At 38.6% G+C, this 25,320-nt stretch overlaps 1 protein-coding gene across 1 annotated transcript; it reads left to right on the forward strand.

Moving 5' to 3' along the window:
• Positions 1-259: 259 nt before the first annotated feature.
• On the forward strand, positions 260-24,325 carry HELLS (helicase, lymphoid specific; the record flags this gene model as incomplete). Its single annotated transcript, XM_080621658.1, has 21 exons — positions 260-379; positions 4,002-4,124; positions 5,234-5,293; positions 5,753-5,789; positions 5,883-5,947; positions 6,268-6,309; positions 7,092-7,316; positions 8,779-8,961; positions 9,186-9,329; positions 10,325-10,521; positions 11,206-11,302; positions 12,198-12,359; positions 12,875-13,017; positions 14,584-14,722; positions 16,105-16,188; positions 16,274-16,393; positions 18,081-18,197; positions 19,124-19,283; positions 22,427-22,523; positions 22,734-22,810; positions 24,228-24,325. Exons 1-21 carry the CDS (start codon positions 275-277, stop codon positions 24,323-24,325), a joined length of 2,475 nt encoding a protein of 824 aa, XP_080477784.1. The 5' UTR covers positions 260-274.
• Positions 24,326-25,320: the final 995 nt, after the last annotated feature.

Consider the following 25,320-nt stretch of genomic DNA (forward strand, 5'->3'; position numbering starts at 1 on the left):
GCGAGAACACTGCCACCTCTCGCGTGGCTTGGTCTAGCGCGCGGTTTTTTGGTCTCGCGAGGTGGGTGTGCGGTGCGCGCGGGAGTTTGGGTTGTGCGTGTGGGGTTGTTTTACCGCTTTGAGCTCTAACGGCCCCGGCGCTCGGCCATGCCGGCCCAGAACACGGCGAACAGCGGCGGTGAGGGCGGGCTTCGGGGGACGGGAAGGATTGCGGTGCGTGAGGGCGGGCACGCCAAGTAACCGTGCGCTCGTTGTAGAACCGCTGGGAGTGGAGATGGGGGAGCAGGCGGAGGCGGCGGTGATCACGCCGGCCATGCTGAAGGAGGAGGAACAGCTGGAGGCGGCGGGGCTGGAGAAAGAGCGGCAGATGCTGGAGAAGGTGAGGGGCGGCCTGAGGGCACGGCAGATGCGGCTGTCCGTGGGTCCGAGCGCCGTCCCCGGGCTCGGCGGAGGCTGCGGGCCGGGGCCGGGTGTCTGCAGCCTCATTGATTTCAAAACAAACAAACGTGGGAGGCTGGTGAAGTTCCGGGTGGCGGCTGTGATTTACAAGCGCCTTTGATCGTCCACTGGAGTGTTTGGATATTTTTCCTTCTAAAGGCTAACGGTGGCCTCTCGCAGCCAGTCAGAAGTCTACTGCATTTTTTACGCGTTTAAGTTTGCAATGAGAAAGTGATTATCTGTTCGTTTTTGTTGTTCTGAGGTTAAGAAAGTTATAATGTTGTGCCATCAGAAAGGGTAGTAAGATAAATACGAATTTCTACAGGAAATATTAAAGGAAAGTTTTTTGCTTTGCGTTTTCTGTGTGTATACATCACGCTTCTTTCCTAGTTATGCTCCTTATTGTACAAAACAAACAAACGAAAACCAGCCCCTCCCCTTACCCCCCACCACAAACCCAAACCAATCAAACTAACTGATGACCTGATTCAAGCCTGCAGGACGCTGACACTGTTAGCTTCAAACTGACTGGAGTTAGATTTAGAGTTGTCATTAGGAAAAATTCTTCACTACGAGGGTGGTGAGGTGCTGGCACAGGTTGCCCAGAGAAGCTGTGGTTGCCCCATCGATGGCAGTGTTCAAGGCCAGGCTGGATGGAGCTTTGAGCAGCCTGGTCTAGTGGAAGGTGTCCCTGCCCGTGGCAGAGGGGTTGGAACTAGATGAGCTTTAAAGGCCTTTCCAACCCAAACCATTCTATGGCACCTCTATAGATACCTTTCATCCTTTCCAGAAATAAGCGTTATTTTTGGTAGCAGGTATAGTTTAGGCAGCAACTGTATCAAGGAAGTAGCCTAGCCAAAACAGATCAATTTAGTGCCAGTCGCTCTCCTTGTCTGCTTTTCGCTGCACGCAGTTGTGCAGGCACCCCTGAGTTGAGGAGAGCGGGAGCTGCTTGAGCTGGCGTTGCTGAAGAAATGGACATTTGATCTTCTGGACAGTCAATGTTTCAGTCCTGTTATGTTGCAGGAAATACAGACTGCATCAAGGAAATGATACATAGCTAATTCAAGTGACCTGATCATCACTACGTTTCATTTCTCTCTCACTGTGAACGTTTTCTTATGTTGAAAATAAGCATTGGTTGATACGAACCAATTTTGGAGAGAGAAGATGAAAACATGATGCTTCTCAGCCTCTGCTGATACAAATTATCAAGCTATTGGCATACTGCATAAGATACTGTATTTCAGGTGTAAGGAAATACAGGCTTAAAAAAACTCTTAAATGCTTTTGGGAATTGTATTCTGAAGAACTACTTGAGATACTCGAGAAATAAGGTTGGTTTTTTTCCCATCTTAAAAATTGAAGGGGATAGTCTAAGGGGATGAAAAATACAATTTCTAAAACCTGGAACTAATTTTAATTTGGCTTTCTTTTCACTAGGAAAAATTGATTTATAAAGGTGGTTTTAGGCCGCAGCATTTTGTGATGTTGTAGTTGGAAAATAATACTTTATTTTCGCAAAAATCTTATAATCTTATTTCTTGCAAACAATAGGTCATGATGGAGCTTGTCTGACTGGTACTTGATCGGACTTGAAACTAAAAATTTGGAGGCAATGCTTTTAGAGGCTAAGAAGGGAAGGAACTCTTGTAGAGCAAGTTATCTCATTGCACAGGAAGTGTTGACAAAAGGACTTAGAATTTCATTTCTTTAACAATCAACCACTTCTGCAACAATGCTATAATGTGATAGTGCTGGGGTTTCTGTATTCTCTCAATTTCTTCAGAATCCATGGAGCTTACCTGTAGCAAGGGTGTTGCTATGTTTTCCTGTGTGGTTCTGTTATGCTTTCTCTGTGCAATCGGGCCAGTGAGACCAAAGGAAATTACTCTTGTAGTTAAACCCAGGCATACTGGCACCTCATGGACAGCTGATGTTTTGAAGCATCTGGGTTTCTTATGCTTGTCACTTAAGCAATCTCCCTGCCAGGTGACTGAACAGGAGTTCAACGAAGCAGTCACTTGTTCTTTCTGTGGGCTGATGGCAATATTCCACTACACAAATATGTAAGAATGTAGAGTGATGAAAGAGACTGGCAATTTTTTGACCTTTTCAGTCAAAAAAGAGGGAGGGGGGAACCCATTTTCTTGACACTTTAAGGTTTGAGTCAAAGAACAAGATGGAAATAATAAGAATTCCATGCTGTTTGTCATCTTTGAGGTTTCTGTTTTCCCCTTGATATTTTTGCAGTTGGTCAAGGTAACAGTCCTTCAGATTGGTCGAATAATGGAAGAATGCTGTGTTCAGTAAAAACTGAGCAATAGTAATTTGCTGAACGAAGTAGTTTAATTATATTCACTCTTTGCATTGCCACCAAAGGTTGATCTTTCTGAGCTCGGGTTCTTTTCATCTGAAGGAAAAAACCTGTATTGGGGAGAGCAGAAGTGAGTAAAAACTATGGAAAATCGCAGGCAGGCAATCTCTTCCTCCAGAAAACTTGTGGAGATGGATTCTTCCTCTCATAAAAGGATCCAGTGGTAGCTACTTGATAAGAATGACATGGAGTATTACTTGTGGAAAATAAAGGTGTGATTTCTCTGGGAGATAAGCATCCTCCCGCATTCCTGTGTCACACACCACCTAATTCGGCTAATATCCTTTTTCCCTGTCTTTTAACTCTTTAGTTTCAGAAGGTTCCCTTGCCTTTCTGTTTTAGTGTGCCCTTCCCCCAGAGTTTCTTCTGAGGGCAGTGGCATAGATAAGCATCTTGTAAAGCTCTGCATCTTGCCTTCCTGTGGATTCTCTTGGAGATGCTAATTTTACCTTTTCAGTTGTTTGATACCTCAATCTAATGGGCAATGTTAGATGAATGCAGAAGGGTGAACACTTTTTTACTTTTGGGTGGGAGTTTTGATCTGAGTTTTAAAGAACAATTGGAAATCTGCTAAATGCACATCCTTGACTAGTTCAACAGAAGTTACTTTTAAAAGCATGTGTGGATTTACTAAGCAAAGCAAGCAGAAGTGCTGTTTTCACATTGGGAATTGACCTGTGTAAATTAGGCATAATGGGTTTTGTAGTCATCTGAATATCTGTTCATAATGGAAAACTGTACCGTTGTGCAAATAGTTGGCACGTGGAGGAGTCCCGGCTAGTATTGGTGAAACTGTTGCCAGGTGGGTTCTTTCTCCCCCCTTCTCAAATTTTGCAGGATACAAATGAACTTCAATTTCAGTTTGCTCTAAATCTATTATATTTGAGTTGAGACAGCTTTGAGCCCTTGAATGCCTTGTGCTACTGCATTGGAGGCATATGTGTGTGTTACAGAGCTCTGTTTATGTATGCAACTGAACGCAACCCTCAGTTACTTTGATTTTACAGCACTTCATAGGTACATGTGAGTCCATACACTCAGGACTTGTACACCTGTAATTGCGGGAAGGGAAAGGGTGTGCGTGTTTGAAACAATTGTAGTTATCCTATAGAAGAACCCTTCGATGTATTAAAAGCCTTCACTCTGAAACATCTAGAAGTACTTGACATCTCTTTGTGTTGGCTAGGCTCGCACTTCTTGGGACAGGGAGTCAAGTGAAATGCGCTATAAGAGGCTTCAACATTTGCTGGAAAAGAGCAACATCTATTCCAAATTCTTGCTAACGAAAATGGAACAGCAGCAACTGGAGGTAAGTGTATTCTTGTCTGCAGTGGAGATACTTAAGATGTGCTGCCATCTGGTTGTGTTTTGGTGGTTTGTTGTTTTGGTTTTGGAGTTTTTTTTGTCATCCAACTGTTTAAAATGAAGTAAAAATGCTGTTAACAATAACAACATGAAAATCCACTGCCAGGCATGAAGTGGTGCTTTATATAATATTCAGAATTTGTTCTATAGATTAATAGCTAAATCAGACTGGGAAGAGCATGAATTATAATTTAAAATCACAGTGTAAAGATGGCACTAATCTTTACAATTACTCTGTTGGTCTGAATGCTAGGAGTTAAAAATAAGCTTCAAATAAGAAACAAAATTTAAGGGAGTTAGAGGATAGAAGACGCAAAGAATTGACAAGTAAGAAGTTGTGCAGCCTATTTGTGTTAATTACTGAAGGCTGAGGATGACTTGTCTCTTCAGGACGCTAATGTAGGCCTCCCTCAAACAAATTTATGAATTAGAGTGATCTGAGGCCATGATGTTACTAAACAAGAGCTTCCATAAAATGATGTGGAGTTTTGTTGTTTGTAGGTTTTGTTTGCTTGGTTGTTTAATCCATGGGCTGCTGAGTTCATCTTTATCTTGACTTTCTTAACTGTACTTTTGTGGACAAGCTTATAAGAGTTTATGCTTGAGAGAGGGGGCAGTGACTTAGGAAAAAATGAGACTGGCAGACTGCAGGAATCTCCTTTTTTCTGTTCTTCAATGAACAGAGGTGGTAGTATGTTAAGTTTAAGGAGAGCTGAGTACATGGAAAGCTTACTGCAGTAGATGTGATCTTGAAGAGTTTGCAGTTAGGAATATTTTTGTTGTAGTCTTTCTAAAATATTGTATTTAAGTGTTTAAAGTATTCACTGACAGATAATTCTAGGCAGGTGCCCTTTCTTGTCTAAGTTTTGCTTTACCATTTTAAACTATGTCAGAATAGAAGCTTTTAGTGAGAGTATAAAAGTCTGTAGAGTACACAGAACCCTGCATTACCAATGTGATCTCTGCCTGTTACCATTTCTATAATGGATAGTGTTATTGAAGGATAAAAAAATGTGTGGGTGTTTGGTTTTTGGTTTTGGGTCTTTTTTTTAGGAACAGCGGAGGAAAGAGAAGTTAGAAAGAAAGAGGGAGATGATGTTAAAATCTGCCAAGGTAAGATTAACCAGCTATTTTATGCAACTTCCTGAATAAAAGTAACAAATTATTATGACAATTTTGATCAAGGTAGGTAAACTAAGTAAGTTAGATTGACCAGTATTTGACATGCAGGATCTATCTAGTATGCCATATTTATTTTAACCATAATCAAATTGTTTATAAGTGCTTAAAAATTGCATAACATGACAGTCATCTTAAGGAGATGCTTCTAACTAATTTATACTAAAGAAAATGGTTTCAATTTGTCTTGAGACTTTTATTTATTTTTTTTATTTAGGAATGATTAATTAACCAAGGTGCTGCATAAGTAGTAAAAAAGCAGGAACAACTGCTTAATAGTAAAAGTGCTTCAAGAATCTTTCAAAGGCAGTGATTTGAGGCTGATAGTATCTTTTATTTGTGTCATGATAGAGATGGAAAAGAAGATGAACCTCTTCTGGTTTTATTTTCTAGGGTCAAAGTGCAGTTGATGGCAAAGAGGAGAAACCAGGTACTGTATTAGATATTGCGTCTTGTCAGTTACAGGTGTTTTTAGTTTCCTTAATGTTTGATGTGTTGTATAAACTCAAATGTTATATTTTAGGTACAAAGAAGAAGAGAGGAAGAGAAGAAGGGACATACAACATCTCAGAAATTATGTCCAAAGAGGTAGGCCATAACTCTAAATAGGCTTGTCTGGACTTTTGTAGCACAAATTTTAACCAATGAGGCAAATTTTTTGAAGACTCTGGGGAGACAACCTGTGAAGAGATATCACCATTTGAAGTTTCAGTTACCCTTTGTAATTGCAGTGCATTCTCTGGTGTGTGTGGCCTTGTTTATAATCACGTGTATGATTAATGATGTATAGAAAGCTTTCTAAAGTATGTCCAGATTCTTCAATTAAAAGATCTCATGAAATACAAACTGTAGTAGCCTTTAAGGTTGAAAAGCACGTAAGATTTTAATTTTTTTTTCTTTGCTTCCAGGAAATACTATCTGTGGCAAAAAAAAGTAAAGTGGAAAATCAGGTATGTTGGCACATGTTATTGCAGTTTAACTGTCTTAAGCCCAAAGGGAGGGAGGGCTTTTTGTACTTCATAGCATATCTTTAAACTTTTCCTGTAAATAAACATCTCTCTGCTAGATATTGAAGTCCTAAATTAGAAGTTTAACAAAGTGATATAAGTGAATGCTCTTAAATACTTACAGAAATCTAAACTTCAGATTTATTTTTTTAACACTGAATTTTAATGTATTGTACTTTATACAGCACCTGTATTTTAAAAAATGAAGGACATAGAATTTTACTAAGAAATATTTGTGCTGGTGTATAAGACCTTAAGACATCATTCTTAAGCAGTCAAACATGGTGATAACAGGTGTGGTCTCTTTTGCTTCTGCTATAGTTTAAAAGCTACATGGACAGTGTGAATTTCTTTCCAACATTTTCTAGAATCAGCTTACAGAAGGGAAATGGCTTCATTAAATGCCAATGGCTGTGAGGAAGGTTTTAAGTCTGCTCGCTTTTATGAGTAGAAAATGATAAGCCAAATATCTTTAGTAGCTATCCCTGCTCTTCAGTTCTTAAGGAGTAAAGTATGCATTGAAATTTTGCATCTCCCTAGGTAGTAATGTTAATCCTAAAAATAATTTCCACTCAAGATGACAGTTACACAGAATTAGTCTTTGTGTCAGGGGCTGGCTTGCATCATTGCATATCAAGACTGGTGTAAATTTGGCAGAAGTATGTTTTAGTTGGGATTTGTTGTGCATTAGACTTGCCATGTGTTTCTTGAACTTCCTTCTATAGGACGGGAGTTCTTCTGATAACCTGCGTCCAGAAGACCTGCAGAAAAATGAAGACTCAAACAGCGTCATTAAGGACAGATTGTGTCAAGCTGTACGAAATAGTGCCAAGCAATTCCTTGATCCAGTACGGAAATTTAATGGACAACCAGTGCCTTTTCAGCAGCCAAAGATTTTTACTGGCGGTGTAATGAGGTGGTACCAAGTGGAAGGCATGGAGTGGCTACGGGTATGGAGTGATTGTTATTGATATTGAGATCTGTTGCTGATTGGAAACAGAGAAATGGAGGGGAAGATACACTAGAAGTCTGTGGTAATAGTTGATACAGGGAGGATGTAGAAGACACAGTTCTTCATGATTTCTTATGACAGAAGAACCTGGTGTTATAAAAATTGTCAAGCAGCAGATACGTTTCAGAATGGGGAGGATATTTGTAAACATTTCTTTAGACTTTCTAGTTGGTGTTCTCCATCTTCCCTTCTATTGCCCATCTATTTTCTTGTTCAACTCTACTGTCTTTGCAGCATCTTTTTACAAAATACTTGGTGAAAGCAGGACTATGCATACTATTAAGGGACAGTTACTATTTTTCTCTCTTAAAAGCTTGAATACCTAGCCCATAGGTGTTTAAAGACCCACTGCCTTGTAGAGTTGGCGTGGATGAGTTTTTCATTCTCTGCATCTAGAAATCTAACTAGTAATACCAACACAGTATTTTGAGAATGTTTTGTCTTTGGTTTTTGAAATAAACCTACAAAAACTTGCCATAAAAAATGCCCAGATACATATTTAACTTGTGCCTGGTTTTGCTTGCAAGACAGATTAGAACAACTTTGATTTTTTTATTATTGGAACCAGACAGAATTGATATTCATTCTGCTACTGATCTCATATTTTCCTTATGTTTTTTTATTTTTCTTTCCCACAAGCGTATTTATCCTGTTCTAACAGGCTTAGGCTGAAGTGAGTGCCACTAAACTTGCTCACTGACTTCTGCCACTGGGAAGTGCCTAGGGAGGACAGGCTGCTTCTGAGGGGAAAATCAGCTTCCTTAATGGGGCCCTCAGTTCTAGTAATCTTTTTCATGAATCTTTATGATTACTAGTTAGAGTAGCCAAAGAGCACTTCTATGTCTTCCTTTCTCTTTTATGAGAGTTTGCTCTGTCACTTGTTAGAATAGGCAGAATCTGCACAAAGAACTTTGGCTGGAGCAGGCAGCTATATTGGTCAGGAGTTACATTTTCTTCCTATGATGAAGTAGCTGTGCCTACAGAAGCTACTTGACTAGATAAAACTGAAGCATCAGCATAACTTGCTTTTTTAGAGTTAGAGTGGGGAGGTAAGGGAATTCTTTGGAGCTGTGATGAATAAAAAATACAGTTAGTATGAGCTGTACTTGCAGTTGAAGTGCCTTTTGATATAATGCAAATTTATATTCTTTGATACTGTTCTGGGCTTTTTTTGTGCCGTAGTCAGGCACTTAATTGGCTATAGACATACACCTACGTATGAATGCCCGACGTTAACAAGATGCTTGTATTTATTTTCACCACAGAGAAAATTATCCTCCTCTGTAATATAAAATGTGCTTAATAGAGAGTTTCCACAGGTTCTACATTCCTAAAAATGTCTGTTGTTCCTAAGGTGTGTTGGTTATTTTGTATTTACATTTCTTTTTCTATATATGCAGATGCTTTGGGAAAATGGTATCAATGGCATTTTAGCCGATGAAATGGGGCTGGGGAAGACGATCCAGTGTATTGCGACAATAGCACTGATGGTGGAGCGAGGAGTCCCTGGTCCATTCTTAGTATGTGGTCCTTTGTCTACTCTTCCAAATTGGATGTCTGAATTCAAGAGATTTACTCCAGAGGTAAAAGATTTTTCTTTTTCTTAGGTTTTAAAAGAACAAATTATTCTTTACCTTGAAGCTTTCTCTGTATAGAACATAAGTTTAATTGCAGTTGTTGGTTGCTACGCACTGTGCCATGATGTGCTATGTATATACAGCCTTCTTGTAACAGATAATTATCACTACTATCTTCTCTTTAGGTTTAAATGAGCTTAGTTCACCTGACTTCTCAACCTTTTTTTCAGATTCCCCTAATGCTCTATCATGGAGCTCAGCAGGAACGTCGTAAACTGGTTCGCAAAATTCATGGGCGACAAGGATCACTGCAAATCCATCCTGTGGTCATTACTTCATTTGAAATAGCCATGCGAGATAGAAATGCCCTGCAGGTACCTAAGCTCTCCTGAAATCTCTCAGGAGGGTGGGATGCCTCATCACTAATAGCAATGCTTTTGAATACAGTAAAAGACCCCTATATGCTGCCCATACAATGAGTGCCATACTGTTGCATTTGTATTATCATTCTTTTCTGTTTCATTGGTAGTAGTGGCTCTGGAATTTCATGTTTAAGAAGTTCATAAAATCATAGAATGGTTAGGGTTGGAAAGGGCCTTAAGATCATCTAGTTCCAAACCCCCTGCCATGGGCAAGAGCAACTTGCACTAAACCATGTTACCCAAGGCTCTGTCCAACTCGGCCTCGAACACCGCCAGGATGGAGCATTCACAACTTCCTTAGGCAACCCATTCCAGTGCCTCACCAACCTCACAGTAAAGAACTTCTTCCTTATATCTGACCTAAACTTCCCCTGTTTAAGTTTGAACCCGTTAGCCCTTGTCGTACCACTGCAGTCCCTAATGGAAAGAGTCCCTCCCCAGCATCCCTATAGGCCCCCTTCAGATACTGGAAGGCTGCTACGAGGTCTCAACGCAACCTTCTCTTCTCCAGGCTGAATAGCCCCAACTTTCTCAGTCTGTCTTCATACGGGAGGTGCTCCAGTCCCCTGATCATCCTAAGCAGATAGTTACAGCATACCTGCTTTTCTTGCTGCCTCTCTGTAGGTGATGGTGAGTGAGGCTTAGAGTAAAAGCTATGCTTAGTGTATGAGTATCATGGTTAACATCAGAATGGCTGTTTCAGCAAGATGAGTTTCTTACAGAAGTTTTATTGTAATCACCTAAGCTTTCTAAATGTAACCGCCATGAAGCAGGTTTATGGCATTAACTATTTTGACTCAGCTCTTCCAGTCTGGCCAAGTGAGAATCAAAAGTAAATAGAATCTTTAACAGGCAGTATCAATCTTATTAGTCCTGCTTTATCTCACCTGGAATGTGTTTTGATGGAGTAAAGCTAAGGTTTATTGAAATATCCTTTCTTTTTGTAGCACTGCTTCTGGAAATACCTTATAGTAGATGAAGGTCACAGGATTAAAAATATGAACTGCCGCCTTATTAGAGAATTGAAACAATTCAATGCAGACAATAAACTCTTGTTGACTGGTACTCCCCTACAAAACAACTTGGCAGAGCTTTGGTCATTGCTTAACTTCCTGTTGCCGGATGTGTTTGATGATTTGAAAAGGTAGGTTGCAATCTGATGGTGGAAACTATTCCTGTTTGTTCTCTTTGGGCATTACTGTGAATCTTAATTATTAAACTTATATCAACATATAAAGAGCTATTTTATGGTATGGTTGTAATTTGGTATGATTATTTGGTGGCAAAGGCTTTGAAATGTCTTGCCGTCACACTTTGCTGTTTCAGAAAGGAAGGAAGTGATTGTCAGCTCTTATCATTAGTGGAAGCTCAACTCTGAGCTAAGACTTGAGCATTTGATGGGGAGATGTTTGCCTAATCAAAGGGCCTTGTGCTGCTTGAGGATTCTCTCAAGGTGCTGGAGGAAACTGTGTGAGTCTGGCAGATGTGGGACCCATGAGAGATTGATCCTTTTCTGAAGCAATATGGGGTCTAGTGGAAGACTGTTGCCAAAACAGTCTTTAGACTAATTTTGGAAAAAGATATAGACTAGATTGAATAAATTGTAGTGAATATTCCAAGCAATAAAAGTATTTTTACCAGTCATTTAAAACGTCAAGCATCTGAATTGGCAGGTGTATTTCAGAAATGCTTCCTGTTCACTCTTTATTCATGGTGGATGTTAGTGCTTTCTTTTTCTTACATCACAGGGTAAGACAAGAATAGATTACTTAAATAATGAAGAATAATAGATGAGAAGTAAGCTATTTTTTTTTCTTTGTTTTTATAGCTTTGAATCCTGGTTTGATATTACCAGCATTACAGAAACTGCTGAAGATATTATTGCTAAAGAAAGGGAGCAAAACATCTTGCATATGCTGCATCAGGTTTTCTCTTATTCTTTGTGTTGGTTTTTTATGGTTTATTTCTGACATTGACCATTATTGTGAAGTGTGTCAAAATCTTGTTTGTGGAGCTGAATTATGGGCCTGAGGCTTTTATTGTGACACTTCTGGACGACTTGTGGGGTTTCCTTTCAGTCATTACAACACATAAATGCTGAAAGCAACAATATACCTTTTTGACAATGACTCATTTTTATTCTTGCAACTGAAGTGAGTTTAGTCAAACTTAATCATGGTTGCTTGCTTCTGTTTGCCAGAAGATGTAATTGGTGTATGGTTTTTTTTGAAAGGTAACTTTGAAGGAATTAAGTAACTTTTAGGTGTTGAACAGAATACCTTTTGACAAACTAGTTGTTTAATGTGCCTGTCTTCAAAACCTTAAGGTCAAAACTTAAATGCTTATAGAACTGTAATTTTTCCATCACAAGCTGATGGCAAGTTATAAATTGTATCTTCCAGATACAATTGTCATTTACAATGAATTACTTAGTTAAAGGTTTGGGACTTACCTGGAGTAACTTGATCTAAGAAATATAACAAGTGAAATAAGCTGTTCATAATAATAAAATTACTTCAGTTAATGAAAATTATTGAAAGGTCTGTAATATAGTTACTACTGCACCCCTATGAAACCCCTCAGAATTTTAAAAATGTCAATGGATGTGGTGTTTGAATGCATATATTACTGACATGCACATAAAAGTTTTGGAGAAGGTATCCATATTAAGAAATGAAATACAAACTCTGCAAATTAAGTCCCTTGCTTTAAATTGTCAAAACAGCATTATATCAGTAGGCCTGTTTGTGTATCGTTTTGTTTTAAACTAACAATGTTGAGAGCATTGAATAATAGTAAGTCATCTGCTCAATGTTTCAGATTTTGACACCTTTCTTGCTGAGAAGACTGAAAACTGATGTTGCTCTTGAGGTTCCTCCTAAACGAGAAGTTGTGGTATATGCACCACTGTCAAAGAAGCAAGAAACTTTCTATACTGCCATTGTAAATCGCACCATTAGGAAGCTATTTGGAAATAATGAGGTATCTACTAATGTGGATATTAGAAATGTGTTTGCTATTAATGGTTTGTAGGCAAAACCACATTAGTGTTGCTTTGTCACCATTGTAATCAATCTGACTTTCTGCTTAACAAATGGATCAGACTACATATTTATCTATTTCAGTGGTATTTACTGTGACTGACTTCAGTGTGCACAGAACTAACACAATATAAGTGTAAATGTGTTCTTGATTACTTGTAGCCTGGGGGTAAAGAAAGCAGGTTTAATAGAGCTGACAATTTCTGCTGTAAAATCAGTAAGCTGCTATTGCAGCTTTTAAAAATCAAGCAAAAGCTTTCAAAATCTATGATTATAGACCTTTAAAATTTGGATTGCATTTTCTCTGTAGCGAAGCTTACAGCTGCTGAGTCTAAGTAGGTATTGCATGATGCATACCAGTGAGACCTTTTTTCGGTATTGAGAATTACTGGGTCAACATAGGCCTTTGAATCTGAAGCTGTCTGTTGTTGATGGCAATGTTATAATTTCCTACAGGAAGAAGTAATTGAATTGAGTCCTACAGGCCGACCAAAACGCCGTAGTCGAAAAGTGGTTGATTACTGTGAAGAGCATAATGGTTCATCTGATGACTTGGAAAAATGGATCAGCAAAATGCAAGAGGAAGTAGAAAAAGAGAGGTACCTACTCTAAAAGATTTTTTTTTTTTATCATTATACTGCATATCTCACTCTTAGTTTGTTTTCTGAGCTTTGCTTATTCAAATTGATCAAGAAGAATAGAATTTTGTCAGTCACTGTCTTTGTAGTTTTATTTCTTTGCTTTTAGCTAATATTTGCTGGGTCATGATAGCAATGATTAAGTTGTAACATCACTCATTAGAGTTACAGTTGAATAAGACATTTACTGCTAGACCTGTGGCCTTTGCAGAGTCTAGCAATAAATTTGCTTCTTGAGTCCTTGTTTTCATTAGTCAGTCTTTTGTAGGCCCTGTGACAATAGTGCTGTTGATAGCCATAAAGAGCTAAAATGTGCTAGTGTGAAGTGTAATTTTTTGGGGCTGTTAAAACATTTTAATAGTGAAGAACTGTGTTTTCACCAAAGCCTCAAGGTCTAAGATAGTGTTGGGTGCCAGCCAGGAAAGAACTGTTTCATCTTAGTTATTTGGTAGTTGAAATTTCATTGTAATAGCTTAGGTCTTGGCTATGGCTGGCAATGAGGGCAAAGAGCTGAAGAGCTTGGTTTGTTGCTAGGTTTTGCAGAGTTTCTGATAAGCCTTTTGTCTCTGATGTCCAAATACATTCACAGGTGTATCTTTCACTGGCTCCAAGACAGGACAAGGGATAATGCTTGTGTGCTAACTACAGTTAACTCCTAGTTTTTTGCAGAATTATTCAGGAATACTTGAAGCAAAGTTTGGGCTCAAGATTGGAGAAGAGGAAGGAGTCTTATTTCCTTGTTTCCTAAAATATGTAGGCTTAAACTGAGGCCTAGAACCCAGATGGTCAGCACAGTTATTGCTGTTTTCATGACAAGCATTGGTCACTTTCTGGTGCTTAAGATCAGAGTTGAGGTTCAGGACTCAACTGAGGAATCATGTTCATTCCTGAGTTTGGTAAGATCTGTTGGTGGCTCTGGATTGGCTGGAAGTCCCTTGGATGTGAGGAAAACCAGGTTAATCTTCAGGGTTGAAATATATTTATTTTGCTAGAGTTTTATTGTAATCCTGTTCTTTACAAGAACAGGCACTTAAATACATGTTTACATTAGTTTTATGGTACACATGGATCCCTTACGTTGGAAACAGAACTTAGACGTGGAAGAGCTAAATAGCTGTATTTGTTGCGAATCCTGCGCTTTATACGTGTTGCCAAAACAGGATAGGCAGAGAGCTTGGAATAGCTTATGTATTGTTCCGCAGGAGATGTCACCGTTTGTTTTACAGAGGGCTTGCTTCTGTTCCCTTTTCTGCTGGGTGACTTGCACAAGTTGGGTTTTTTTTTGCTTCTGATTATTACTGATTGCCCTTTTGTATTTTAAACCAATAATGGCAAACCCATCCCAAGTGTGACACTAGAAGAAGTTTTATCTGATAATAGCTATACTAAATATGAGGAATTTTGAGGACATTTGACCAGCATGTAAATCCATTATTTGCTTTTGGTTTTATTGTTTTCTGCTGTTCAGTATCTGTAGCATAATAAAGTGAGAGTTTCCATACTAATAAGGTGATGTATCTTTTCAAGGCCAGTGGTAGCAGTGAGCGTTCCCATGGATTCTGAGGTGAACTTGAAATTGCAGAATATTATGATGCTACTGAGGAAATGTTGTAATCACCCCTACCTTATTGAATATCCTTTGGACCCTGCTACACAACAATTCAAGGTACATATTTTAAAAGGATTACAAGAAAAATTATTCCAGGCATTAGAAAGCAATAGACTGTGAGGTGACAGCAGTAAAGAATGACCTTTTCAGTGTATTTGGCAAATGCCTTCCCATTGAATTCCAGCAGTGTCCTGAATCCATTATTTGAAATTTCCTGCAGTAGCAGTTGCAGAGACCAGTTCAGTCTCTGTGCATGTTCAGCCTTCGCATAGTGATGCTTAATGTTCTGCATTATGGCAGCACTTACCTGCTGGGAGGAGAGTTGCTGAATTCAGACAGTAGCTGAGTTTCCATTGACCCAAGGTGTTTTAAGATCTGCCTCAAGCTCTCCTCACAAAGGTTTCTTTTGAAAACAAAAATGCTAACCTTGGTGGACTGTTCATAATGTACACACTGCAGGAGGTGCAGTGGTAACTTTAAAGTGTGAGGTGTTGAAGGGCTGAACCAAGTACAACAGAGTTGTCTGCTCAGAGAGTACAGCATTCCTTCCCCTCAAAAGGGGAAAAAAAAAATCCGAATTATATCATGAGGGCCAGCTGGTAGCTTAATCTACACAAAGCAGTTGGTAATATAGGAAACTATGAAGTAATTTGAATTGAAAGAAGCTTGAGCAACTAAGTTGCTTGCACATTCTAACTGTAGGTTTGTGGGCATGTATAATGGTGTTTCCTGTTCAGTGAGGGATAATAGATTCAGCTGTGCCCAGGAGCAACTTGTTGAAGCTTATCAGTGTAGAGTCAGTGCGTAAAAAGGAGACTGCTCAGTCTGGGTGATGAGAGAAAATTATTGTAGAAAATACAGGCTGACAGTTGACACCACTTGCAGGAGCTAGTACCTGCTCAGGGAAATGGACTGGGAATTATTGAGGTGATTGTTATATGGCTCCGGCCTGAGAAGTTTTCTACATCCCTGCTCTTAGACCATACCAAGAATTAGAAAAATGAGTCTAAGGTAGCAGTGTAGAAGCTTGTTCTGTGGACTTCGTCACTTGGGATGTGTGCAGTAACTTCTTCAGCAGTGCTTCCTTACAGCCAGTAGGTGGAAGTCTTGTGCCTTAATTACAAGCTGTGAAACAGCAGCACTTTTCCTGTGGAAAAAATTAGTGTCATCAGGGTTTCGCCTTCCAGAATTGGGCTAAAAACTAATTTATTTTTTTTTTAATAATTATTTGGGCTTATGAAATGATGGGGTTGGTTTCAGTTTAGGCATGATTTAATTGATTCAGTGTAGTTTGCTAAAGTTAGTGTTGCTTTTAGTTAAAAAAATGATACAAGCTTGTTTCTGTGAGAAGCTTTCAGACAGCTTTTGTTAGTGCTGAGTTGGTGAAACCTGTGATATCATTCCCTCCTAATACATGATCCTCTCTTCCGTTTTCCAAGATTGATGAAGATCTAGTAAAGAATTCAGGCAAATTTCTGCTCTTGGACCGAATGCTTCCAGAACTGAAAAAAAGAGGACATAAGGTAAAGCTTATGATTTAACAGGGGAGCATAGCTGTCCTCTTGTGACCAAAAAAAATGGTATTAAGGAATCTTCTTGCTTTTGTAGGTCTTAATGTTCTCACAAATGACTCAGATGCTTGACATTTTGATGGATTATTGCTATTTAAGAGACTTCAAGTTTAGTCGATTGGATGGCTCTATGTCCTACTCAGAGAGAGAAGAAAATGTAAGTAGATGTATATACCCTTTGAGCCTGTTAGTAAATTGCAAATAGCTTGATCCTGTGACACTGGAATATTGTTTCACGCAGCATTTAACCTTAAATAGGCAAAAGATCTGTGTTGAAAACTGACATCCTTGCTGCTGCTTTAATATCTGTAGCTCCTAAATACTGAAGCAATGAAATGTGTTACTACAAATATCTTGGGGTATGCTTAGAATGAGGAGTGCTCACTTACTCTGTTGTACAAATATGATACGTATTGTGTGTATGAGGTGTGTATGTAATATATCTAGATTGTGGAAGATGCTAATTCTAATTTTACCCCTTCACGTATCATTTCCTAGCATCCAGGGTATGATGCCAACATCTATGGGGGAGCATACTGCAAGTCTAGTGCCAAATAGATTTTCAGAAAATCAACTTTTTTGCATGTAGTAGGAGACCAGTAACTTCAGCCTGAAATTGCACATGTATTAGTTCCAGGACAATCCTTTGTACTAATTGCTTGTAATGTTTTCAAATAACTACAGAATGCCTTACTACTCATGCATATATTTATCATGAAGAGCAGCCATGCAGGGTTGTTTTGGAAAACCACCTCTCTGAGGGTTTGCAGGGATGTAAAAGAGGAATATGGTTAAAGTATGCAGGATATATCGTGGGGGTGTGCTACAATTGCCATCTGGTCTACAAAGTATGCACTAGTGTTTTTGAAGATACAGAAGAACAGTGACAGATGACAAATATTCTAGCTCAAACTGTGCTTCCTTTTGTGCAATTTTTTTTTCTGTGCTGAGGAAAACCAAACCCTGCAACACTTAAGTTACTACTGTTAGAGCTGATTCTTAATGAGAAAAGGCTAATTAGCAATATATCAGTGAGCTATAGTGACTTTTATTGAGCTGGTAAAATTCTGAACTGACTTATGGCTACGGGAGGGATTAGTCAGTTGTGTGCAAACCACAGTGTGGTGTGAGTGCAGGATGAGAGAAATCTTCGGGTCACCAGTCTGAAGTTCAGCAAGGCTCTGTGATTTGCTGCTGGTGCTACAGATGCTGATGTCTAGGAGAGTCCAGAGAATATGGACTCTCCTGGACACCCTTTCTTTTAGAGAGCTTGGGTAGCTGCTTCCACCTGGCAGTGGGGTGATAGTTTGTTTTTTTTTCTGCTGTGCTGTGATCAAGGTCCTGAGAATTACTGTACACTTGCAGTTTTCTACCAGTACGTGACTGGTCAGAGTTAAGTAGACTGGTATTGCAAACCTGGCAGGAGCTGTGCTGACACTTGGAAACATCTTGCAGTGAAAGTAGGCTTAATGTTGAGTAGGAGGCCAGAAAGTTACTCTTAGCTTTGAAGTAAGAGGAGGGGGGGGTATAGAGGGTGGCTGAAAGTTACAGTCAAGTTGGCATCAGTATTTTAGATTGTTGCTTGTGTCAATAAGTGGGTATGTCTTCAGGCTCTGGCAACTTGGACTGTGCTCATCAGACGAGAAAATATACAGTTGCTTCACTTCTTGCTGTTGTCCTATCCCAAATGCATGCAATGTTTCTTAAAGTCTTCCTTTGGCCTCTTGACAGTGTATGCTGTATTTTATGTGTGTTAATATTTTTAAACACAGATGTCTCAAAATAGAGCATGACCTATGTTATGTTTGATTTATCTGCTGGTTTTTTAATGAATTCTCTTCCAGATGCATCAATTTAATACTGATCCTGAAGTCTTCCTGTTCTTAGTGAGTACAAGAGCTGGAGGCTTGGGCATTAATTTAACTGCGGCAGACACTGTGATCATATATGATAGTGACTGGGTATGTTGACAGACTGTTAACTTAGTGAGAAGTGTCATAAAATGCTTTCTGTTGCTGCTTTTGATAATTATTTACTAACCCATTCTGCTCTAGACCATTTCTATAACTTTAATGAGGTGTTACAAAGTAGTGTATGCAGACATGTTATGTATGTAATATGCAGCCTTGTTTGAAAAGTTCTAGTTTATGAAATAAAATGTTAGAGCTGGTTTCCACAACTAACCTGTTTGCACCTGAGTTATACAAAAAGCAGGAAGGGTTTTCTTACTACTGTTGAAGATGTTTGTTTCTTTAGATTTACTATCGTGTGAATGTAGTTGGACCTTCTGCAGGTTCCCTGTTTCTAACAGCTGCCACGTTAGTATCATCGCTTTGAATTTCCTCCTGTGACTTGACACATGCGTTTTATCTAGCTAGGATTATACTGCTCCTGTGAGTCTGGAGGCAGGGTAGAAGAGAGGTATGGAAGCATATCACTGAGGACCTCCATCTTCACTTACTTTAATAGGAATCTCTGCTGTTTGCATGACTATTCAGCTTCAGGAGGGTTAAAGCAGCTTCACAAATGGCTGAAATTTTTTTTTTTTTTTTTCAATCCTACAAAACAACTCACAAACCTAAAACTGTGACACCCTCAGCTAAATCTGTGATACAAAACATGCCCATTTGCTGAAAACTGCAGCATATAATGCAGAAGCTGCCCGACCTGGTTGGGTTACTCTGGCTGTGTAGCTACAGCAGCAGAGCTTGTGAAGGACAAGTGTAAGAGTAGGACAAGTGTGAGATACAAGATTCTATTATGTCATGGATGCCCTGCTTACTGCTTCTGCTCTGACCCTTAGAGCTCACTACTGAAAGTGCTGCCTGTGGTATGTCTCTTAAGAAAAGGTTGAGGATATAACTAGCTTGTTTCTTCATCTGCTCAGAACCCCCAGTCGGACCTGCAGGCCCAAGACAGGTGTCACAGAATTGGCCAGACAAAGCCGGTGGTTGTTTATCGTCTTGTGACAGCAAATACTATTGACCAGAAGATTGTGGAGAGAGCTGCTGCCAAAAGGAAGCTAGAAAAGCTGATTATCCACAAAAGTTAGTATCTTTCTCTTACGACTTCCAGTAAGCATGTGTTGCTTCTTTGAATCTTGAGAGAACTCTTGCTGCTCTGTTTTGTGACTGCTTAGTATTTTTAATTAAATGCAAAAAGCTTAATTCTCCCAGCAAATGGCTAGATAGTATTACTTTTCAAAATGCAGTCTGAAGACACATTGTAAATAACTTCTGCAGCAAATTAAAGGAAAGCACTTCTGTTATCTCTGTAATACCATGTCATGACTACTCCTTTACTAGTACATACAGAACTGAGGGGTGATGGGACACTGAGCCTACCTGGAAGAAATATAGGTAAAACCAGGCAATAAATGAGTAGAGGTCTGGGCTTTTCTGGCAGCTTGTCAGGTAGTTTGACTGAAATGCTTTTGGACTTTTAGCATGGAAAATGCTGGTGGTAGATGATAAGTCTTGAGTTGATAATATTTAAAAAATTCAAACTTAAATGAACCAGAATATAAATCGAAAAGCAAATTAAAAATTCTTCATGCTTGCAGCTTAATTTGTAACAGTTCTCCATCAGGAGGAGCACTATGCCCTCCTAATGACATCTAGAGCAGCGTTTCATGATGTGAAGTTTAGCAATAGACTTTTCCAGTTGCACTGGCAAACTTGCTTGAGTAGGGAATGTTTGTATTAAAATTGTAAAATTAATAAAGAATATAGAATAGAAAGTTGGTTACCGGGGAGTACCTGCTAAACTTGGTTGAAACTGCAAATCCTCAAGCTGTAGAAAAGAAAATTCAACATCCTGTTTGCATCTGTTCTTCTGAATTTTAAGAACAGTATGTTATAACCCCTGTAGAACAGTCCTGTTTGAACAATTAACAGTGCTGAATAGAACAATAGTCCTTGATTTTAGGTGTAGAACAATGGTGCTTCTTGTTGTAGTTCTTGATTACATAGCTGGTTGTACTCAGAAGTCTTCAGAAGCAATTGAGTTGAAGTGGCTCTTTTGAGGGTAAATTTTTCTTGTTTGGATCCCATAGGAATGCCGCTTTGATTCCATAGCTTACTCTCTTTGTGATATTTGGACACTAGCTCCATATAGCATTTTTTCAAACACTAAGCTTACTTGAAAAACACAGCTCTTGTAACTTGGTATGGACAATAATTAGCCTTATATTAAACTTGAAAAGTAGGTAAAGAACTTCTGGTAGTATACTGGGGGAGGCAGGAAGCAAATTTTCGTGTGGGTATAAAGGGGCAGAAGGCCACACCTGTAACTGTCTGCTGCACAGTGCACTGCATGTCAAGCTGAAGCTGTGGTTTGCCTCTGGTTTTGGATGATGTTAGCCAGTCTTTGTTAGATGCTTCCTTTATCCTAACCTTTTTCTTTGTATTATGTTTGCCACTGGTCCGTTCGTGGGACAGCTAGGACTGCCATCTGACTCATCTGTAGGCATGTTAATGACCATTTTAAGTAAGAAAAAATTGGCTTTTTAATGATACGATTATGGTCCAATCTGAAGTTAAAATCAAAGTGGCAAGATGAACACACAAAACAGAATGGGCTCTAATAGTAGGTAACTGACATATTCTAAAGAAGCAATGGGAACTGGGTGTAAGCTAAGCATCAAGTTGGGTCATGCCTTCAGTTTTGCAGTAAGTTAAATATTAATGTTGGTAACTGTTGGTGGATCTTGCAACTTAGTTAGGGGTGTCTCCCTCCAGGAACCTTTGGATCCACTGTGTAAATATAAAGGTGATGTAATGGATCCTGTTATTTTGAATATCTAGAAAGTGTTGGAATTTTGGAGGAATTAATGAGGAAGGAATATCACAAAGCTTGCTTAACTCAGGCCTTTTCATGGTGTCTAACCAAGTAGAGTGTGTACAGTACTAGTACTAGAGTTTAAGAACTTAAACAGAAATGCTTGCAAAACAGAATGTTTTTTTTGTCCTTGGTACCAGGTTACTCTTTCTGTCTTGTGCTTCTGTTTTATTGACGAAAGTTGCCTAGCAAACTGTATGAGAACCAGCATGCTTTTAGTTAAATTAGTAAAATTCAGAGTAAGAGGAAGTAATGATAAACTTCTGTTTAAAAGTGTCAAGCACTTGATAGGGTTCTCTATATTTTTCTGTATGTTGCTATTATGTCAACCCAAAATCTGTACAGCACTAATTCAATGCCGTGTAGTTTGTGAAACTCTGAAAACTGAAAGAGAGAGACTACATCACTAACAATGCATGATAGGGCTGATCCTGTATCTCAGCAGGAGACATTAAGGGGTTATAGGGAGAACCCCATAGCTCAAAGTCCTCTAGAACTTACATCTGATTTGCACTTCACAGAGAAACAGCCAGTCCTTGGAGGGAGATGGGAAACAGTGTGAGAAAGACTTCTGACACCAACGTATAGTAAAGATCAACAGGGAGTATAGTGAAAGGGGTCAATAAAGCCTCAGTAATAAAATGGGTAAATATGTTGGTAAAAACTGAGGAAACTTGGCACAGAACAGTAAGCCTTGCCTATCTCCTTAAAATGTGCAAGACTGAGCTTGATTTCATCCATGCTCATCTTTGCTTAAGTAATAATTGTGTATAATTTTTTAATATATTTGGGCAGACATCCAGATTTGTGTGTAGACAGGAGTTAGCATAGTCTCTTCAAGAAATCAACCTGTCAGGTGTATTACTTTGTCATGTCTATCTAGTCCATCAAACTGAGGGATGTTCTGTCTGCAAACCATGTATCCTTCACGTGTTTCCTATCTTGTGGTTAATACCGCTTACTTTGTTTCAACCAGCTTACAATACAAAGGGAACAAACTTCAGTATCCACCATCTAACTTTATTTACAATATTTTTACTGTAAGTAGAACTAATGGCTCTTCTGCTCTGTGAGTGCCTGTGTGCATGTCGAATTGGTGTTTCAGTCAGTTTTTCTGCAGCTAGAAGGTGAAAGGCCTGCATGTAAACTCTTCACATACCTCTGACTTTTTCTCACCAGTTAGGTTATTAGCATATGGTGTGTTTACCTGAGGGCTAAAACAATGAAACTTAGCATTAGTTTTTATGTGCAAGAGTAATTTGTTCAATACATGTATCCAGCATTGATGTAACATTTTACAGAATTTGTTCCTGTCTCTGTGTACTTACCTTAAAATTTCTTCTTTCTACAGATCAGTTTAAAGGTGGCAAATCTGGTTTAGCACAGTCAAAGAGCTGCTTGGACCCTCAGGAATTGTTAGAATTACTGAAATCCAGAGACTATGAGAGGTATGCAGATTTCATATTTTTATTGGATCACGAGTTAGTAACTTGCAGCTTGCCAGCAGCTGTCAGAAGTTCTCTTCTGAAGTGGTATGTGGATCTTCATAGTGGAAAGAATGTCCTAGGGATTCTGCTGGGTGGGAAAACTGACTTCTATGCAATACTAACTGTAAAATGCTTTTATCTTACTAAGAGAGATTATTTCTTCCTCTACAGGGAGGTTAAAGGATCTAAGGAAAAAGTAATCAGTGATAAAGATCTGGAGTTACTCTTGGATAGAAGTGATCTTATTGGTAAGTCAGTTTTCATCTGGTGGTGTGAAGTTTTTTTATTTCCCTCTGTTCAACAGTAGATTTGTATTTTATAAAAGTCCTTATATATAGAAACCTGCCATAGCTTCACTTCCCTACAGCTGTTGTACATCTTAAGAAGGACCCTTTGGCCCCTTTGCTGACATTTCCAACAGGATCTGCTGAAAAAGAAGTGACTGACTTAGACAAAAGTATTCCAGACTATATTCCAGATTATATTCTGCCTTGAGCATACTGTGAATAAAGAGTACAGATTGGGAAGTGTTCTGCAAAGCAACTTTCACTATAAGTTGCTGTAATTGGATCAAAATAGAAATTACTCTCAGAAAAGATTTATTTCAACAAACTTGCATAAAACCCTACGTTGATACTTTCATAATTCAAAATATAACATTGGGGGAAGTTGGACTTTTCAGAGTTACTGTGGCTTGTCAGTGGATCAAATATATAAACAAAAAAAGGTTGCCTGCACATTCTAGTGCTTGATTAGGCCAAGCTGCTATAAAAAAACCAAAACAATCCTTAGCTGTTTTGATAAAGGAAAAAAATCTTGTCCAGTTCATCTAAAGTAGTTTTAGAATGAATGCTTTGCTTCCTTCAGCATCTTCAGCAGAGGTAAGCCTCAAAGCATATGTACATGAAAAAAATCAGTAATTACTGGATTTAGAAGTAAAAAATGGTAGCTAGCCTTACATAAGTGTGATACATATATTTTGAGTAAAATAACTTTGCCTTCGGAGAAGTATTTCTATAGTTTGTTCTTCATACATTACATAAAGAAGTTGTTCTATAAAATTGCTTATTTCAGTTAACTGACTGCTAATACAGAAGATTATTCCATGGTGGTGCTAAGCAAATTTAGTATATTAATTTTCAAAAAAACCAAAAAAAGTTTATACAAAGACACTGATCTATCATTATGTACTGAATATTTACTACAGCTAACTATAGTTAATGCTTTAGGAACTGAAATGCCACCCCATATGCCATAATTATTAAATTTGATATAAAGAGAGTACTTCATTAGCTTTATATTTGCAGCGATTATATGCTATATATTTATAGTGCTATATATTGCTATATATTTATAGTGATTGCAAGTGCTAGGAAAACAAGATGTAGGTCTTTGAACTTTGAAAAATAATATTGCTTAGCAGGGCCATGATTTTGTCTTCCTGGTAACTTCACTAAATAGGTTTACTGCGTTCTGGTTTATTCTCAGGAAAATGAGACTAGTTCTTGTAAACTTCTAGTGGCAAACTGTTGATGAAGGAGAAAAACGATTTTATCAGCTTGCTTTCCAGATCCAAACAAAAATACATGCAACTCTTATGTTGCAGTAGTTAAGTTGCATACACTCCATCTGTCATTGGTGATCTTTGTTTTGTTTTAATCCTAGATCAAATGAAGACTTCTGAAAAAATGAAAAAGGAAAAAATGGGTGTCTTCAAGGTCCTAGAAGAATCATCAGATTCCAGTGCAGAGTGTGTGTTTTAATGTGCAAATGTGGCTGGTAGTCTTACAGCACAAACGTATGACTGACATCAGATCTTCCAGAGATGTTACTTACGCATACTGTTCCTTTATGCTGACTTTCTTTAAGGCATTTTTCAAATCCCTTGTGTTCTTTCAGTGGAATATAACATGTTCTACATTATAATGCAGGTGATAGTTTCATGTTATAGCTTTGGTAGGCTCTCAAAGGATTAAGAAAATGAACATGTTTTACCTTTACAGCTAGCTCCTGTGATCAGTGGTAAATACTGGCAAATTTGTGTACAAAAAAATCTTCCTGTGGAAGTCCTAAAACACTTTTTTTTTTTTTTTTTTTCCCCCCACCCCTCCTTATATGGTATGAATTAAGGTTTTATTTGGAAGGGAGAGAATGTGTCCCATTGTTACAGCCATTTGTGTAGCTTCTGTGTTTTAACTTCTCCAAATTATTTTGATTAAATAAATGTCTGGTTTGTCTTAAAGGTGTAGGGGTTTTAACATAGCTTTTTAAATAAGTGAAACTTATGTTGTGTCCATTAATTCATTCTCTACCTGCTCTGGCTAAGGTCTAAATACAGCATGCATTAAAAGAGGGAGGAGAAAAAAAAAGCAAAAAACCCCCCAAACAAAGAACAAAACAAACCACAACCCCCAAACAACAACAACAAAAAAAAGGCAGCTTGAATTTTGCTGGTGCAGGCGTTACTTCAGTATTGACTTGCTTGTCAGCTTGCACAGCTAAGGTTCCTGTTTGAAGCATGTGGAGGGGAAAGTGCAGAGTATCTCTGGAGCTGTGTGGATGACCAGGGTGTACTTTCTGGAAAGGAAGGCTTTGAGACTACAGTGGAGCAGAAAGGACAGGTGAAGGATGCTACTTGTTTATGTTGCCCCAAGCAATAAGGCTTTTAGTGAAGATGTTTTTCCTAGTATCCAACCTCAACCTCTTGTGTAACTTAAGGCCATTTTCTCGTCCTATTGCATATTACTTGGGACGTGAG

This window comes from Psittacula echo (genome assembly GCF_963264785.1).
Source record: "Psittacula echo genome assembly, chromosome: 6".
In the NCBI taxonomy this organism is placed as follows: Eukaryota; Metazoa; Chordata; class Aves; order Psittaciformes; family Psittacidae; genus Psittacula; species Psittacula echo.